Here is a 17,834-nt window from a genome sequence, read left to right on the forward strand (position 1 = left end):
GTCTCCGTCGGAACAATCATCCGAGGGGGTGCCCTTCTCGGCTCTCTTTTGTTTATTTGTTAGTACTTCCTGTGTAACTACAACCTAAAAAAGCGGGCAAGAATTTACAATCGCCAGCAGGAAGGTTCCCAGCAATAATCCCAGAGGGACCTCACAGGGCTCTTATCCATCACACACTCCCTGAGTTACTCAGATCTAGTTGAGTCTGCCTGTGCCTTTGTGAAAAGAAATTATCCGACTGGCCTCTTCCTTTCTCCGAGGGCATAAGGTAAAACGGGTCCCCAACCTGTGGGCATGGACTGGTGCCTGCTGTCAGATCAGCCTTGGCATTAGGTTAGAAATAAAGTACGCACGTGGTCTTCCATCCCTGGATATGTTCCAGTATCTCCCAGTTTATTGTCTATGGGAACTTGAATGGAATTTGTATCCTACCGTTGTGTGAAAATTATATAAATCTTAATTATGCCGAATTGGTTCATAGTGTTTTTCAGGCTTACTATATCCTTCTACTTCTCTGTATATTCATGCTATTAATTTTTGAGAGTTTGATACTGAAACTCCAACTAAAAATCTTAATTTATCTACTTAAAAATAACTGCAATATATGACCTTCTCTTTTATTTTCCAAGTCTCCTGTAAATGTGTTATCATATTTTCATAATTAAAAAAAAAAGAAAATAGTAAAATGATTTAAAAAATAAATAAAGTGCACAATAAACATAATGTACTTGAATCATCCTGAAACTACCCCCCGCACCCCTGGTTCATGGAGAAATTATCTTCCACAAAATTGGTCTCCGGTACCAAAAAGGTTAGTGTGGGAATCAGTGCGCACATGGAAAATGAGGAGACTTCACCCTTAGGCTTTATATGGTAAAGCATCAAATACAGGGAATGTCAGCCTAAGAGAGTCTTTTCGTTGTTGCTGTTTTAGTCGCTGTTGCAACCCCACGGACTGTAGCCCGCCAGGCTCCTCTGTCCATGGGATTTCCCAGGGAAGAATACTGCAGTAGGTTGCCATTTCCTTCTCCACAGGATCTTCTTGACCCAGAGATCAAATGCGTGTCTTCTGCATTGGCAGGCAGATTCAAGGAGATCTTTAATAATTTTTACCAAAGAACCTACATTACATTTTTACTACTTGTCCTTAAGTACTTATTTTTTTTTCAACCATGACAAAGATTCTTACTTCATTGTAGGTTCTACTCTCAGATTCTGAGGCACATCAGTGGAAAACAAAACTCTCTGTACTTTTAGAGCCTACATTATACGGAGGAAGTCAGATGCTATACAAGAAAAATAGTAAGTAAGTTAACTGTTGAATATATTACACTATGATTAAAGTTATGGAAAAATACAGAAAGTGAGGAAGATTAAGAATATACAAGGACTTCCCTGGCGCTCCAGTGGCTGAAACTCTGTGCTCCCAATGCAGGGAATCTGGGTCCTATTCCTGGTCAGTTTCCCACATGCCTCAGTGAAGACCTGAGAGCCACAACTAAGACCCAGCATAGCCAAAATAGATAAGTGTTAAAAAGAAAATAGAATGTACAGGAAAGGAGTTGGAAATTTTCAATAAGGTAGTCAGAGTCAGACTCATTAAGGTATGCTACTTGCACACAGACTTGAAAGAGTCTGCAGAAATCTAGGGTAAGAATAGTTCAGGTAAAGGGACCAGGAGTCTTAAAGGCCCTGAGAGGCGAGCATGCTGGCTGTGACTGAGAAACTGTAAGGAAACCATTGTCGTAAATCGAATAAGTGTTGAGAAGAGACCCTCAGCTTGAAGGAGTACATTTCTTTTAGAGTAATACTCAGTTATTTTTATTTAAGATTTTTGATGCATTAAATATTCAGTCTCTGGGTAAAAATAAAATCTATATATAAGACAAAAGACATAAGAAGACATGGTCACCTAAGCTCAATAAAGATTTAATAGCAAAGAACATCAGAGTATTCTTGCCTGGAGAATTCCATGGACCAAGGAGTCTGGCAGACTACAGTCCATGGGGTTGCAAAAAGTCAGATATAGCTGGGAGACTAACACCCTCCTTTCAATCAAGATTATGGCATGCTATACTGGCCAGCAATTGTCTTGGTCAATATACAATTGTAAAGGTCTTTAGTTTTTTGGTTAGTTTTATTTATTTATTTATTTTTAAATATGTGGGAAGTGAAGGAGAGTTTTAGTAGAGGGCTGGTATGACTTGTTTAAACTGAAACTCCAATACTTATGACGAGCCCACTCATTAGAAAACACCCTGATGCTGGGAAAGATTGAAGACAGGAGAAGAGGGTGATTGGATGGTATCACTGACTCAATGGACTTGAGTTTGAGCAAACTCCAGGAGATGGTGAAGGACAGGGAGGCCAGGCGTGCTGCAGTCCATGGGGTCGCAATGAGTCACACACGACTTAGCGACTACAACTGCTATGTAGGTGCTAGAAGACTACTTTGAATATTATTGCAATAACTCAGGCAAGAGGTGATCCTTGAAGAGGTAGTGTTTTCTATAGCATAATCATTCCTCATCTTGAATTATCCTTTAGACATAAGGCCTACTAGCGGCTGTTTTCACTTTTCTGTCACTTGGAAAAGCGTGGATGTTTTCTGTTCATTCTCATGCATGATTCCACATTGGCTATAGTATTAATAAGGGATGTATGATAAATTTTGGACAGCCTAGAGCACTCTGACTTTACATCATCACTTCTTGTTAAAATCATGCTTTTAGTTCTCACTTATAGGTTATTGTTGCCTAGCCCGTCTGTTCTAGATAAGTACAGCTGGACATTCAACATACAGACCTATTTTCTTTGATTATCATGATTTCTTCAACTCATGCACTCCATTTTAAAGTTGCGGGAGAAAAAAATTAAACCAAAAACAAAATTAAAATACATGGTATCTTTTCAAAATCCCACTTTATGCCTTAATTTAACTCAGCTTTAATAACCTTTTCATTTCCACATTTCTTTCCAGATAGTGACAACCCAAGTTAGTGTATTAGAAAGGTAATAGTCACTTCACCAAAATTTTTTCTCTGTCTTTTAGATTTTTAAATATTTAAGATCTAAAATTTATTCTTCAACACAAAACTACCTACTATACCACTTCCTCCCCAGGGCCAAGTTCATCGTCATTTTTAGGGAGAGGGCAAACAATAATAGTGCCAATTATACATGGCACATAACTTAAATGCCAAAGATTCTTTAATTAACATTTTTTATTAAAGTGAAATCACATAACAGTAACGATTTTAAAGTGAAAAATTCAGTGAGCTTGACACGATTTCTGTTCACATATTAATAAACACTAGAAGGCTGTGAATATCCCTCCAGTAATTATGGAAATCCCCACTGGAAATATAAATAACATCAATGGGAAAGTTTAAAAGAAAATAAGAAAGAGACAAATCATCATATGAGGAAACTTATTTATGTTCCAATAATACCTTTTACAGTAATTTCTGAGGAATTGCTGAAAACTGCAAAACAGTCATCATAGAAATAATAAAACATGTTTTGCATTACAAAATGTTAATACCTTAGCCAATAGGACAGGTTATGCTTTTATATTTATTAATCAGATCTTTTTTTGATTGATAGTATTTAAAAAGAGAAATATTTCTTACCAAAGTAGATTCCCTATAATTTCACATTATACAAGATTCTCTTAGGGATATGGCAGGCATATTCTCTTGGTTATTTAACTAAAGGAAAAAAAGATGCAATTGATGGTTTTTATGATGCTTTTGATCATAATCATGACCATGTTGATGAATAAAATAACAAAATGGTTCTGATTTTAGTAAAGCATTTTTTTTCCTCTTTTCCATTTAGCTATTCAAAATATATTGCTATCTGTGTCTGATACACTGCTGAAAGTGGAAGAATAAGTAGTGGAAACACACCACATGAACTCCAGTGGCAGTTTTTAGGACAAAATACAACTCTGGTATAGTCAGAAATTAAGATCTCCTGAAATACCAAGAATTCACAGCTAATCCCAGATAAATAGAATGGCAGAATGAAAATTCTACTATTGATAGAATGAAAATTCAAGGTCACGTGTTCTGACTCTATTTCTAGGACTTTAATAATTAGAATACAATACTGATTACCCAATAGACTTGGGGAGTATGGAAATCACAGCCTTCCATCCTGTTTCTCAGCTAAGATTAAAGTTGGCTGAGCTCTCTTGATATTTTTTTCAGCAATTATTTTGACCTCAAATATATCTCTTTTCTCTTTGGATTTATACCCTCCTTAATATCTTACATACTTCTCTCTGATCCTCTACCATTATACTGACAACTTCTTCTCACAAATACTATATGAATGCACACTGCAGAGCTGGTCGTAAATGTCTGACACATGGATCCATACACAGTTGTGAGATGAGTCTTTTTCGGTAACTGTGCTTCTGATTTGAAACCTGTTAAAATACAACACAGTATAATAATTAGAACAAACATAGGGAATACTATTAATATCTATTGTCTCCACAATACTGGCATAGTTGGTAAAGATACTGGTGAAAACAGTTTCCAAAGTGTATATTATTGAAAAAGAAAACGTGAATTTAAATTCACTTTTTTCCAAATGGTAGCAAAACCAACCTTCACTATTAAGGCATAAAAAGGACTCAAAAACTTTCTAAGAAATACTACTAGTTGAAAATAAAAGAGAAAAACCATTTAACACTTTATAATATTAAATTATAATACATAATAATTCTGTACTTATCTTTCAACCTTTTACCTAGAGGTATACTTATTAAATAAAGTAGCAATTTAGTAAAATTATTATTGGGTACATTTAGTGAGTAGACAAAGTAGACGAGTTCTTGCTGACGGTGACTGAGAACTAAGTGAAGAATCACGGGTATCAAGGCCATTGAAAGCAATTCAAACAACTCTCTATATTTAAAAAAATGTTTATGATTTTATTTACTTGCCTGCTCCAGGTCTTAGCTGTGGCACATAGTCTCTTTGCTTGCAACACGTGAAGTCTTAGTTGCGACATATCTAGTTCTCTGACCAGGGATTGAACCCAGGGCCCCTGCACTGGGAATGTAGAGTCTTAGCCACTGGACCACCAGGGAAGTCCCAAACAACCCTATATTTTTTAATGAATCCTGAAGGTTGTATTGTGTTGCAACATAATAATAGACAATTATGAGAATTACCATGAATAAATAGAAGCATGGCTCTGTTCTATTTGTCCTTAGTTTCCTAAAGGAGGAGTGTCAGTCAATTAGTCAAGCTCAAAGGGCATCCCTGAGCCTCAGTGTAAAAGCTGAGGTCTGGTACTCTTCATCCTGTACATCTGTCTCTTCTTGGTCCTGAGGATGGAGGAGTGAGAGAATTCTTCTGGTGAAATAATTAGGCCAAGGTCATGAAACAACTTTGATCCAGCCTCAGGGAGAATTCTGGCCAGTGTTCTTCTCCAAAATATCTTTCTGACATCTAAGAGATTTTGGAGAATGTACAGAGCCAGATTAAAATGACTGTCACTAATGAGTAGTTACATATCAAAATGTTAATTTGGACCTACTCTTATGACTTTCGGGAGTCCACCAGTCAGTTTTTAAAATAGCAAACGAAAACTCAACACAAACAAGTGCTATAGAGAAGTAAGATATATATTTTGTCAAGATCGTTCATTAATAAATTCAATGTGCTTGGCCAAAGTGAGATAGTTCAGTGGTATAAAATCAAAGTGTGATCATACTCAGCAGTTTGTACTATTCACACTCAATAGTGCTTGCCAGAAGCAAATGAAAAGCCACTCTGCAAAATTCAAATTAATTCTACGAAAATTTAAGATATGTTAAGTGCATTAACAACAACAACAACAAAAACCTCAGGCATAGACGAAAACAAATAAATAAATGAATAAAAATTAGAAGAAAAATGCGACTTTCCCAGTGGTCCACTGGTTAAGCCTCCATGTTCTCAATACAAGGACCCCAGATTCGATTCCTGTTTGAGAAACTAGACCCAACATGCCGCAACTAAGTGTTCGCATGCATACTGTAACTAAAAAGAACCCTCATGTCACAATGAAGACCCCACCCAATCAAATAAATGTTTTTAATTAGAAGAAAAAGGTAAGAGAAACAGATACACATGAATGTAAAATACTAGGTTATCAAACACAAATATTAAAGCAACTATACAGTGTATTCTGGGAGTTAAAAGACAATATTGAGAATGTTTTGGAAAAGCTAAGAATTATAAATTGCAACTGGATAGATTTGAGAAATTATAAAACTGAAAAATTCATTAAACAAAGTTAAAAGCTTAATTGAGGCTTTTAACAGCAGTTTAACTGAAGAAGAGGAAAAGCAATGAAACTGAAAGATGTATGAGAGGTAAATAGGTTAAAGAAAAAAGACAAAACTATAGGAAAAAGTAAATGAGACATATAGTATATTGTGAATGGGTCTATAACACATTTAATTGGAATTCTAGAAGAAGGGTAGAAAGTCAGGGAACAGCAACATTTGAAGTAAGTATGGCTGAAAACTTCAAAGCTGAAAAAAGACTTGAGATTTAAAACTTATATTGCTTTCAAATAATTGACATTTCAAAAACAACAATAAAAATAGAATACATTATAATAATATCTTTGAATGCCTAAGAGAAAAAAGCTACAGATGTCTAATTTTATACTCAAAATATTTTTTAGAAAAGTTGAAATAAAGAGTTTTAGACAAGCACAGAGAATTCAACCGTAAAATTTCAGCTCTAAAGGAAATACTCAAATGTATTCTTCAGATTTAAGAAGATGATTCAAAATGGAAGGTAGGAGAGGCAGAGAGGAATAAGAAGCAATGAAAACCATGAATCTGTGGGAAAAATCTAATAAACTGCATATCTCTATTGTTTTCTAGGGCTATATTTTTATTGACTCTAAGATGCCATCAATTGTTGGTTGCCATTTATTTAATTTAATACTGTGAAATAAATGCATCTGAAATGAGAATTTAGCAGAAAACCCTGCAGAAGCTGGAAAACAAAGGACTATTTTGGTGCAGGAGTAAATGAAAAAAAAATTGCAAAACAGAAAAGAGTAACAAATGAAATGTGCATTTCTCAATCTTGCCACCAGGAGGAGTTTTGTTGCCAGTGTTAGTCGTGTCTGACTGCCACACCACAGCCTGTAGCCCACCAGGATTCTCTGTCCATGGAATTTCCCAAGCAAGAAATACTGGAGTGGGTTGCCATTTCCTTCTACAGGGGAGCTTCCCCACTGCAGGGATCGAAGACGGTCTCCTGCACTGCAGGTAGATTCTTTACCATCTGAGCCACCAGGGAAGGTGGAAGGCGGGAGGAAAAAATTATATCCCCAGGATGTTGAACCACAAGCTGCTACTTATACAGTTTCTCTATCTGAACCCTTGATAAAAGCTTGTGCCAGACACTGTGCCTAGTGATTTTACTTTCATCTCAAAATCTTTAGAGGTAGGAATTGTTTTTATTCTCCTTTACAGATTTGGAAAGATTAAGCAATTTATCCAGTTCCACACAGTGAGTGGACCAGACTTAAGCTGAAAACTGACTTCAAAGCCCTGCTCTTAACCACAGTTTTACACTGAGCTCCTTCCTGGGAAGCTTCAAACACATGCCTTACTGGTAAGAAAGCTGAGGGACCACTTGTGTTGATATCTTGAAGTGACCACTCATCACTTTTTGACCTATAAGTCCTTCTCTATCCTCTTGTTTTGCTTTTTTTTTTTCCTGCCTCGGTGTCTTTTCCCATCACTATGTTTCTTTTTCTCTCTCTTCCTTATTATGGCCAACAGATTGGATCCTTAACTGTGTGACATGCTCTTACCTCCCTGAGAGAAGGTATGAAGCTTTGTCTCTCTGGATACTTACAGGTTAGACAACAAGGTGGAGCCATCCTCCCAGAGCCATGGTTCTCCTGTCCGACGGCGAGAAAGCCCTATCCAGAATGAATGATCAGGTTGGGAAGACACTTGCCTTGATATAAATTCCTGTAAGGAAACATAAATACAAGTCAAGGAGAGAGAAAGAGAGACAGTGAAGGACAGAGATGACAGAGACAGAGAAGATACAGAAAAAGACTATTAGGAGATTTTGAGAGACAGAGATTGAATCACCTTGATGGAGGATGCATGCATATACTGGCGTCAACCTAGATAGACGTGCCAGTTCTTGAATGCCACTCACTGTCTCAAAATGCATATCTTATTTTTTCAGAGTCCTTATCATTTAATTTTCCAACAAAGAATAGATCCTTCTTTTATATATAGCTGTCCAGCTTTCCCAGAACGACTTATTGAAAAGATTGTCTTCTCTGCATTGTATATTCCTGGCTCTTTTGTCATAGATTAGGTGACCATAGGTGCATGGGTTTACTTCTGGGCTTTTCATCCTGTTCCATTGATCTACATTTCTGCTTTGGTGCCAGCACCATACTATCTTGATGACTGTATAGTCTGAAGTCAGGGAGCCTGATTCCTCCTGCTGTTTTTTCTTCTCAAGATTGCTTTGGCTCTTTGGGGTCTTTTGTGTTTCCATACAAATTGCAAAAATCTTCTACTTTTGTGAAAAGTGCTATTTGTAATTTAATAGGAAAATTTCATTGAATCTGTAGATCGTTTTGGGTAGTATAGTTATGTTCACAGTACTAGTCTTCCAATTCAAGAACATGGTGTGTCTTTCCATCTGTTTGTATCATCTTTGATTTCTTTCATCAGTGTCTTATAGTTTGCTGAGTACAGGTTTTTTGCCTCCATAGGTAGGTTTATTCTGAGGTATTATCCTTTCTGTTGCAATGGTAAATGAAATTAGAACACTCCCTAACTCTATACATAAAAATAAACTCAAAATGGATTAAAAACCTGAATGCAAGGCTGAACACTGTAAAAGTTTTAAGAGAAAAGCGTAGGCAGAACACTCTTTGACATAAATAGCAGCAAGATCTTTTTTGACCCACCTTCTAGAGTAATGAAAATAAAAGTATATGAAAATAGATAACAAATGAGACCTAATTAAACTTAAAGCTTTTGCACCACAAAGGAAGCCATAAGCAAGACAAAAAGACAGTCCTTTGAGTGATAAAAAATATTTCCATACAAAACAACTGACAAGGGATTGATCTCCAAAATATACAAACAGCTCGTGCAACTCAATATCAAAACAACAGACAACAAAATAAAATGGGCATAAAATCTAAAGAGACATTTCTCCAAAGAAGACATACAAATGGCCAACAAATCCATGTAAAGATGTTCAACATCACTATTAGAGAAATGCAATTCAAATCTACAATGAGGCATCACCAGTCAGAGGTGACACCAGTCAGAAGGACCATCATCAAAAAACTACAAACAATAAATTCTAGAGAGGTTGTGGAGAGAATGGAACCCTCCTACACTGTTGGTAGGAATGTAAATTGGTACAGCCACTATGGAGAACAGTATGGAAGTTTCTCAAAAAACTTGAAGTAGAACTACCATATAACCCAGCAATACCAATGCTGGACACATACCCAGAAAAAACTGTAATTCGAAATGACACATGCACCTCAATGTTCATTGCAGCACTATTTGGAATAGCCAGGACATTGTAGCAACGTAAATTTCCATCAACAGAGAAATGGATAAAGAAGATGTGGTACATAAAAACAATGGCATATCACTCAGCTCTGAAGATGAATGAAATAGTGCCATTGGCAGAGACATGGATGGACTTAGGGACTGTCATACACAGTGAAGTAAGTGAGAAAGAGAAAAGCAAATATCATATAATGTTGCTTACATGGGAAATCTGGACAAGGTGATACAGATAAACATGTGCAAAGAAGAAGTAGAGACACAGACATAGAGAACAAATTTAATACCAAGGGGGGAAGGAGAGTGGGATGAATTGGAAGATTGGGATTGATATATATATATATCATATATGTAAGTAAGTGTTAGTCGCTCAGTTGTGCCCAACTCTTTGCGACCCCATGGACTGCAGCCCATCAGGCTCCTCTGTCCATGAGATTTTCCAGGTAAGGATACTAGAGTGGGTTGCCATTTCCTTCTCCAGGGGATCTTCCCAACCCAGGGATCGAACCCGGGGTCTCCTGCATTGCAGGCGTATTCTTTACCGACTGAGCTACAAGGGAAGCCCTATATATAAATATACACACACACTCGTACTCAGTGCTCGTGTTCACTCAGTCGTGTCCGTCTCTTTGCGACCCCATGGACTGTAGCTTGCTGAGCTCCTCTGCCCATGGGAGTCTCCAGGCAAGAATACTGGAGTGGGTGGCCATACCCTTCTCCAGAGGATCTTCCCAACCCAGGGAACCCGGGTCTCCTGCATTTCGGCATCCCAGGCAGATTCTTTAGCGCTGAACCACCAGGGGAGTCCCATACACACACTCCTGTGTATAAAACAGATAACTAATGAGAACCTACTGTATAGCACAGGGAACTCTGCTCAGTGCTCTGTGGGGACCTAAATGGGGAGGAAATCTCAAAAAAGGAGACTCTGTTTCATAGCAGAAACTAACACAGCATCCTAAAGCAACTATACTCCAATAAAATTTAATGTAATAAATCCTTGATGTCAAAATTGTGCTGCCTGCATTCAGTCTACCAGAATAAATCCAAGAGCGACAGAGTCTGTAGGCCATGTTCATGGATGACAGGCTACTATCATCTCCACAATTTTAATTGAAAATATAAGTTTACATAACCTTTGTCAAGAAATGCTTCTCAGAGTTAGATGACTATCAAACAGTTTAGTTCTACCCCATGGTTTATGAATAAGTAACCTAGTGTTTAATGATCATATTTGAATTGTTGACAAATGTAACTCAACAAAGTGGCGATTACAAGAAGGTCTAAAAGCCAGACAGACTTCCAGTCCCATGCTCCCCCTCCCTCTTTTTTTTTGCCATACATCTATTTCCATTAACTTTTATGTCAACTACAACTGTGGGGAAAACAAAACAGAAAAACAAAAATGAGAGTAGTGAAAGTAAGTGTAAAAGATGTAGGTTGTTTAGATTTGTATTGTAGAATGTTTCCTGACTATTAACTCCTCCTCATAGCTCCTCTGAGTTCTATCCTTCATGCAAGACGTGTTGTAAGTTGCTCTTTTTCTGTGCAACTTTTATGTCTACAGGAATTTCTCTCTCTGAATTTCTATGGCACTTGGTGCCAATATGAGATATTTAACTTTTAACAGCTGTTGAATTGTTTCTATTTTCTTAAAAATTATTTGAGCATTGCTAAAACTTTACTTTTAAACCTCTTTGCCTTTCCCAGTATCTTGAAAGGAATAAATTATTTATAAATGTATGTTATCATAGCTTGATAATTATGGTGATAAGGGGAAGAACCTTCTTTTCACTGTACCACATTTAAAACCTAAAATCCAAACCCACAAAAATGAGTGTAGCTTGATTATTAGAGTCAACTTGGAGTTGTGTTTAAAGGATTTATTTTAAAGTGAAATGTGCTGGAGTCGGTTGTCATTTCCTTCCCAATCCAGGGGTCAAACCTGGGTCTCCTGCATTACAGGTGAATTCTTTGCCAATTGAGCTAGCAGGGAAACCCAAAATGTGTTCATATTTTAATTAATCAAAAAGAAAACATGTATTATATACTTTACTCAACATATGCTATTATTATAATTATGGAGAATATGTAAAATTACTTTCTTTTAGGGAAAATAGTTATCTGGAACCTACCTCTACTTTTCTGCTCAGTATAGACCACAGATATTACAACCACAATCTACACTTACCAACTCTTTTGAGCTGTCTATCTTCAGGAGATTAGAGCCCAGTTGAAAGCATCGTCTTTTACTTCTATCCCAGGAATCTAATAGTGTGCTAAATAGATAACAGCTGTCCTCATGTGTGATCCAGTTAGGGGGACAAGAGCTAGAGAAAACTCCTGGAAATAAAAGACAAATACAATGAGGTTCATACTATGAATGGTACTTCAGTACAGGTACCATTCTTCCTAAGGACATAGTAATCAATGAATTGCCATGAATATATTTCATTTTCAATTCGAACTATACAGATATGACCTTACAGAAGGGATCATATTAAAACCCCTTATTCATTTACAGCTAAAAAATAACTGAGTGACTATAATGTTTTAGACTATCAACTCTCCTTTCTTTCTTGTCTTGTCTTCCATGCCTTCACAGTCAGCTCAAAACTCCTTTTCTCCATGATAACTCTCAAAACAAATCAATGCAATATCAGTCATTGAGATATACAGTATTTTCATGTTGACTTATTTTACCGGTGTGACATCTATTTCAGAATGCAATTCGCCAAATAAGAAAAGTGTAAGAGCATGCATTCACATTACAGAGTAATGTGATAAAGACAGTGAAGAGGTATGTGTCCAGAGATGGAAAATTGAAATTCAAATATTGTCATACTCAATAATGGTGCAGTTAGGAATTAAAGTCTAGTGTATACAAAATTGTAATCAAATCAATTAATTTGTATGATTAAAGAAAAATTTAACTGGTTTTCAGAAACATATTTATTAGATGTATAGATATTAAACATATCTATGAACCTTTAAATTCTTAGCAACACTTTCCCTTCTTTCCTTTTTCTATTCCCTTTTTTTTTTTTTTTTCACCTTTTCTGGTGTCCTATTCCCTATATTAACTATACCACTTTAAAATGTCTATTCCCTATGGTGTGAGAACACGTTATGTTCCTTCAAATCAAATTACACAAACCTTTAAAAGCTTAAGTATGCAAAAAATTAGTGATTTGAGAAAAATCCAACTAAGTTGGAGATTCAACTAAGTCCATAAGGTATTTATGCTATCATTTTGTAATCTGGATCTCCTGCATTGCAGGCAGATACTTTACTATCTGAGTCCCTAGAGAAGCCCTTGTATATTACAGAGGACTTATTTTACTGAGGTAATATTGCTATGGGCTTTATTTGAATGCAGAATCACCACATATAAAAGTATTTTCTTCATCCCCTGCTCCAAGCCTTAGTACCAAAAATTAACCCTTCTGAATCAAGGACCTTATTAATCCTTAATTCTTCCCTTGCCTGTGGTCCTGAGAGCCTTGGTAGGTATCACACTATCTTCTAAAGATGATTGTGTGGGTTGACTCTGGTTGTCTTTATTTCTTGATGGAACGCTGTCGCTCTTCAACAGGTTGTTCCCTGAACTGGATCTCCAAATACCTTCATATACCAACAACAATAGTAATGACAGAAAAAAAAAGTCATTTTTACTATGTTTGAGAATTAAAATCCAAAAACCTACATTTTTGTTGGCATATAAAGGGATGTATTCTTGATTAGTGATAAATAGATAATACATTGCTGATGGAGAGGTAGAGATAGATGGAAGATAGATAGGTGATAGCTGTCTATCTTGAATAAATGGAAAAAAGAAATAACTTCCATGAAGAAGATTTAATGCAAAAGAGATAAATGAAGTAGATAGAAGGATGGGAGGAAAGTAAGAGGCAAATGGAACATAGTCCTTTGGTACCACGATAGATTTGAAATAGTGATAAATCATCTTTATTATATTATTTTAAAAATGAGAGTTCCTTGAGAATCTGCCAGGTGCCTATAACATAGAATGTATTCAATAAACACATGACTAGTTAAGAAATCTTTCATACTTTCATATACCCTCTTCAAAGGCACAATAATACTTTATCCAAAATGGAATGCATGAATAATAAAATCTAAGGAAATGTATTCATCTATTATAAAATACCTACTTAGAATTTCATAAGTGCTTTGAGTATTTCCTGATATTATCCAAAGGAGCTTAAAGATCAGGTGTAAAACAATTTCCTTAAATCATGAGTTGTAAAAAAATAGCTTAAATTCTTTAGGGAGTTTATCTCTTAGGAAGATAAGCACCAATTGCACTTCCTTCACCTCCACTGGTTTCCTTTCATTAATTTATCCTAGGAATTCCGCAGCTTTGAAACCAGCTATTCAAGGAGATCTTGCAGATAAGAGTATGAGTTATCAAGACAGATTGCCTGCATTTCTAATCATGCTCCTAATGGTAACTAGTTTATGACCCTAGAAATAAAGTTAGAACTAATAGCATCAATTCAAAGGGTCTGTATTCAGATCCGGTTAGATTATGTTATGCTCTTAAAAGAGTGTCTGGGGGAATTCCCTGGTAGTCCAGAGGTTAAGACTTCACTTTACAATGTAGGGGGTATGAGTTCTATCTCTGGTCTGGGAACTAAGATCCCGCATGCCTTAGGGCCAAAAAACCAAAACATAAAACAGAAGTAACATTGTAACAAATTGAATAAAGACTTTAAAAATGGTCCACATCAAAAAAAAAAAAAAAAAAAAATCTTTCCTTAAAAGAGTGCCTGAAACATCATAAATGCTTGTTAAATGTCTGTTGCTGTTCATCTTCCCCACCAGTACTTACCCGAGGTACTCAGGACCACAATTATCACCAGCATCACTGAGCATAAAATGCCCAGAGTCACAGCAATCAGACGGCAATGAGAGGATACAGCACAAAGTCCTACAAAGTCAAAGGGATCAGAAACTGAACCAAGAAACAGGATGATAAATCACTGAGCACTTCAGTTCTACAGTTCATCAAAATCTGATACCCAGATAACCTACTCATCTAGGGTTAGTCTGAATTTTTCTCCCTCTTTAGTGTACCTCTTCAGGGTCAGCAACTGTAATTTGAGCACAGTGCCTTGAGAGCTATGCACTCCTAGTTTCAGCTCCACATTGATATCTATAGGTCTTGACACTACCAGGATTCCCATCCATTCTTAGAAGAGACAGCTTAATGTAGCAGAAATAACACTGGTTAGGAAGGGTAATCTTCCTCTTTCACTTATTTCTTGCCTGTCGTTGGGCAAATTACTTCCTCCATTTTTCCGTTTCTCTTTGTGAAAAATTAGGGTAATGGTACATCAAAGAATGACTGTGGGAATTAACACAAGTAAAAGCATCTAGTTTAGAGACTAGCACCGTATAGGCAACTCACAGTTTGTCCACACACACCTATAATCACACACATGCCTTCCTATCTCTTGCTTCACCATGATTTTCCATTCTTCCCCAATAGGTTGCCCAAGAAAACAAAACAGTGTGACAAGAGGAAAATAATTGTGCAATGGGAATGACCAGAAAGCAGAAGAGAGCAAACGCTGATGTCAAAACCTGTGAATAATCTCTTTCTTGATAACAGGAAACTCACTTTATATTAATATCACCACATCAAGACTGAGAATAAGCAATAAGAGCATTTCAGGGAACTGTCAAATGGAAGAATCATAGAGGAGATTAAATTGCTCACTCAGTGAAGAGAGAAATCTTTTAATGCCCTTCTCCAGATTTCACTTTTTTTACATAATGTCTAAGATTCATGTCCCCATAATGGAGTCTTTTATCTAACTCATATATATATGAGTTATACACTGTATAACAGTTCACTGTTATACAAAGAACATTTTTAGTTTAAAATTTTTTTTCACTGGGAAGACCCAGAGGAATCAGGTGGAGAGGGAGGTGGGAGGGGGGATCGGGATGGGGAATACGTGTAAATCTATGGCTGATTCATATCAATGTATGACAAAACCCAAAAAAAAAAAAAAAAAGAAAAAAAAATAAGGAAAAAAAATTTTTTTTCCAAATCAATCTCATGATACACATAAAAAAATCAGATTTGGGATTCTAAACCATATGACTTATTTTATTTTTAATTAAACTTTTTATTTTGTATTGGAGTGTGGCTTCCCTGGTGGCTCAGTGGTAAAGAATCTGCCTGCAATGCAGTAGCCATGGGAGACATGGGTTCGATCTCTGAGTGGGGAGTATTCTTGTCTGGGAAATCCCATGGACATAGGAGCTTGGTGGGCTACAGTCCATGGAGTTGCAAATAATCGGATACCACTGAGCGACTAAGCACAAAAACATGAAGTATATTGAAGTATAGTCAATTAACAATGTTGTGATATTTCAGGTGGACAGCAAAGAGACTAAGCAATACTTACAGATGTATCCATTCTCCCCTGAGCTCCCTCCAGTCCAGGCTTCCACATAACATTGAACAGAGTTCCCTGTGCCATACCGTAGGTTCTTATTATCTAAACCCTGGCTTCTGACTTCCCTTTGGCCTTTTTCAAAAATCCTGAGTTGTTTTTCCTGTCTTCTTTCTTTTCTTTTCTGACTCCAATATCCTGATGTTGTTCATATGCACTTCTTTAAATTTCCTTAACCTTCGTTCTACAGTTTACTTTTTTCTATCAAACAAGTCACTCCTATTGAAATTTCTTCATCTTTGCATTTCATCACATTTATCACCAACTCCTTACTTTTGAAGCGTCTATCTCTATAGAACAGAGAAAGTGTGGGTATTTTCTGTCATCATTATAATTAGCTTCAATGCAGTTGATCTCCACTCCAGTACTCTTGCCTGGAAAATCCCATGGATGGAGAAGCATGGTAGGCTACAAGTCCATGGGGTTGCAAAGAGTCTGACACGACTGAGCCACTTCAGGGGCACTGACCCTCCCCACAGTCAAAAATCCCCCTATACGTTATAGCTGGTCCTCTATATTTGCAGTTTCTCCATATCCACAGTTTGACATCCATGGATTCAACCAACTACAGATCGTCTAGTAGTGTGCTATTTACTTTTGAAAAACATTCATGTATAAGCAAATCTGTGTGGTTCAAACCCGTGTTATCCAAGGATCAACTACGTTAGTAATTAGCCATTGAATGGTTTCCCAGAGAACAGTCTTAGTGCCCATTCAAATTATCTTCAGTGACTTCTGAAAACCTTTTAAAGTAAAAGCCTGGAAAACCAGAAGTCTGTCCAACTTTTTCCACTTCCAGTTTTAGTTATAAGAGTGTGAATGTTGAAGTCAGAAAGAAAAAGATATACCTTTCTCTGAAACTACAGATCTCCTGGTGATGTTGCGAGAGCTGAAGTCTAATTGAGTATATCCATCTTCATCCAAATTTTCTACCGAAGATTGGTATTCCATTGTTCTACTGAGTTCCTGAATTGACACAGCATCTGAAAGCTTTCTTCTCTCTCCTAAGACAACTGCCTGTGGACAAAAGAGGATCTGTGAGTCAAGTCATGTGGGAGACGCATTTACTAGGCTTAAACAAGTTGAGCTAAAGTAGTCCAACCAGATACCCAAAAGCAGGAAATGAAAAACTATATTGTGGTAATTTCCCATTGGTACCTTTAGATCCTGTTTCAGAGACTGATGACTCTTCAGAAGATTATAAGGTAGGACTTCCCTAGTAGCTCAGTGGTAAAGGATCCACCTGCCAATGCAGGAGACATGGGTTCGATCCCTGATCCAGGAAGATTCCACATGCTAAGGAGCAACTAAGCCCACCTATCATAACTGTTGAACCTGTGCTCTAGAGACCGTGCTCTGCAACAAGAGAAGCCACTGCAATGAGAAGCCCGCACACAGCAACTAGAGAGTAGACTCTGCTCTCTGCAACTAGAGAAAAGCCTGTGCAGCCATGAAGACCCAGTGTAGCTAAAAATAAATAAAGTAAAATAAAATTTTAATTATTTAAAAAATCATAAGGTAGCACAATAGATAGATCTTTGTTTCAGACCAATAAAAAAATAAAACCAATTAATGTTTTATGCTGCTTTCATTATCCTCACATCTGAATTGGACATCATTAAAGGATTTTGCCTGTGTAAACCTAAAACAATTTTAGTTCCTTGAGTGCACCAATACTGTATTATAACCATTCATTCATTCATGTACTGGCTCTATCAATAAACATTTATCAAATGCCCATATTTTAAATTGAC

At 36.7% G+C, this 17,834-nt stretch overlaps 1 protein-coding gene across 4 annotated transcripts; it reads right to left on the minus strand.

The window, feature by feature from the left end:
- Positions 1-33: 33 nt before the first annotated feature.
- Positions 34-17,125, minus strand: CLEC7A (C-type lectin domain containing 7A). Of its 4 annotated transcripts, XR_009689764.1 has the most exons (7): positions 16,929-17,125; positions 14,445-14,543; positions 13,076-13,213; positions 11,781-11,932; positions 7,887-8,005; positions 2,806-4,435; positions 37-84 (listed from the first exon to the last, which is right to left on the minus strand). XR_009689764.1 is itself a non-coding variant. In XM_061124938.1 (6 exons), exons 1-6 carry the CDS (start codon positions 17,029-17,031, stop codon positions 4,303-4,305), a joined length of 744 nt encoding a protein of 247 aa, XP_060980921.1. In that variant the 5' UTR covers positions 17,032-17,125; the 3' UTR covers positions 2,236-4,302. The 4 variants fall into 4 exon arrangements, 2 of the variants coding, with proteins under 2 accessions (XP_060980921.1, XP_060980922.1); XR_009689765.1 differs by lacking the exon at positions 13,076-13,213 and having other exon boundaries at positions 34-84; XM_061124938.1 differs by lacking the exon at positions 37-84 and having other exon boundaries at positions 2,236-4,435.
- Positions 17,126-17,834: the final 709 nt, after the last annotated feature.

This window comes from Dama dama, chromosome 22, assembly GCF_033118175.1.
Source record: "Dama dama isolate Ldn47 chromosome 22, ASM3311817v1, whole genome shotgun sequence".
In the NCBI taxonomy this organism is placed as follows: Eukaryota; Metazoa; Chordata; class Mammalia; order Artiodactyla; family Cervidae; genus Dama; species Dama dama.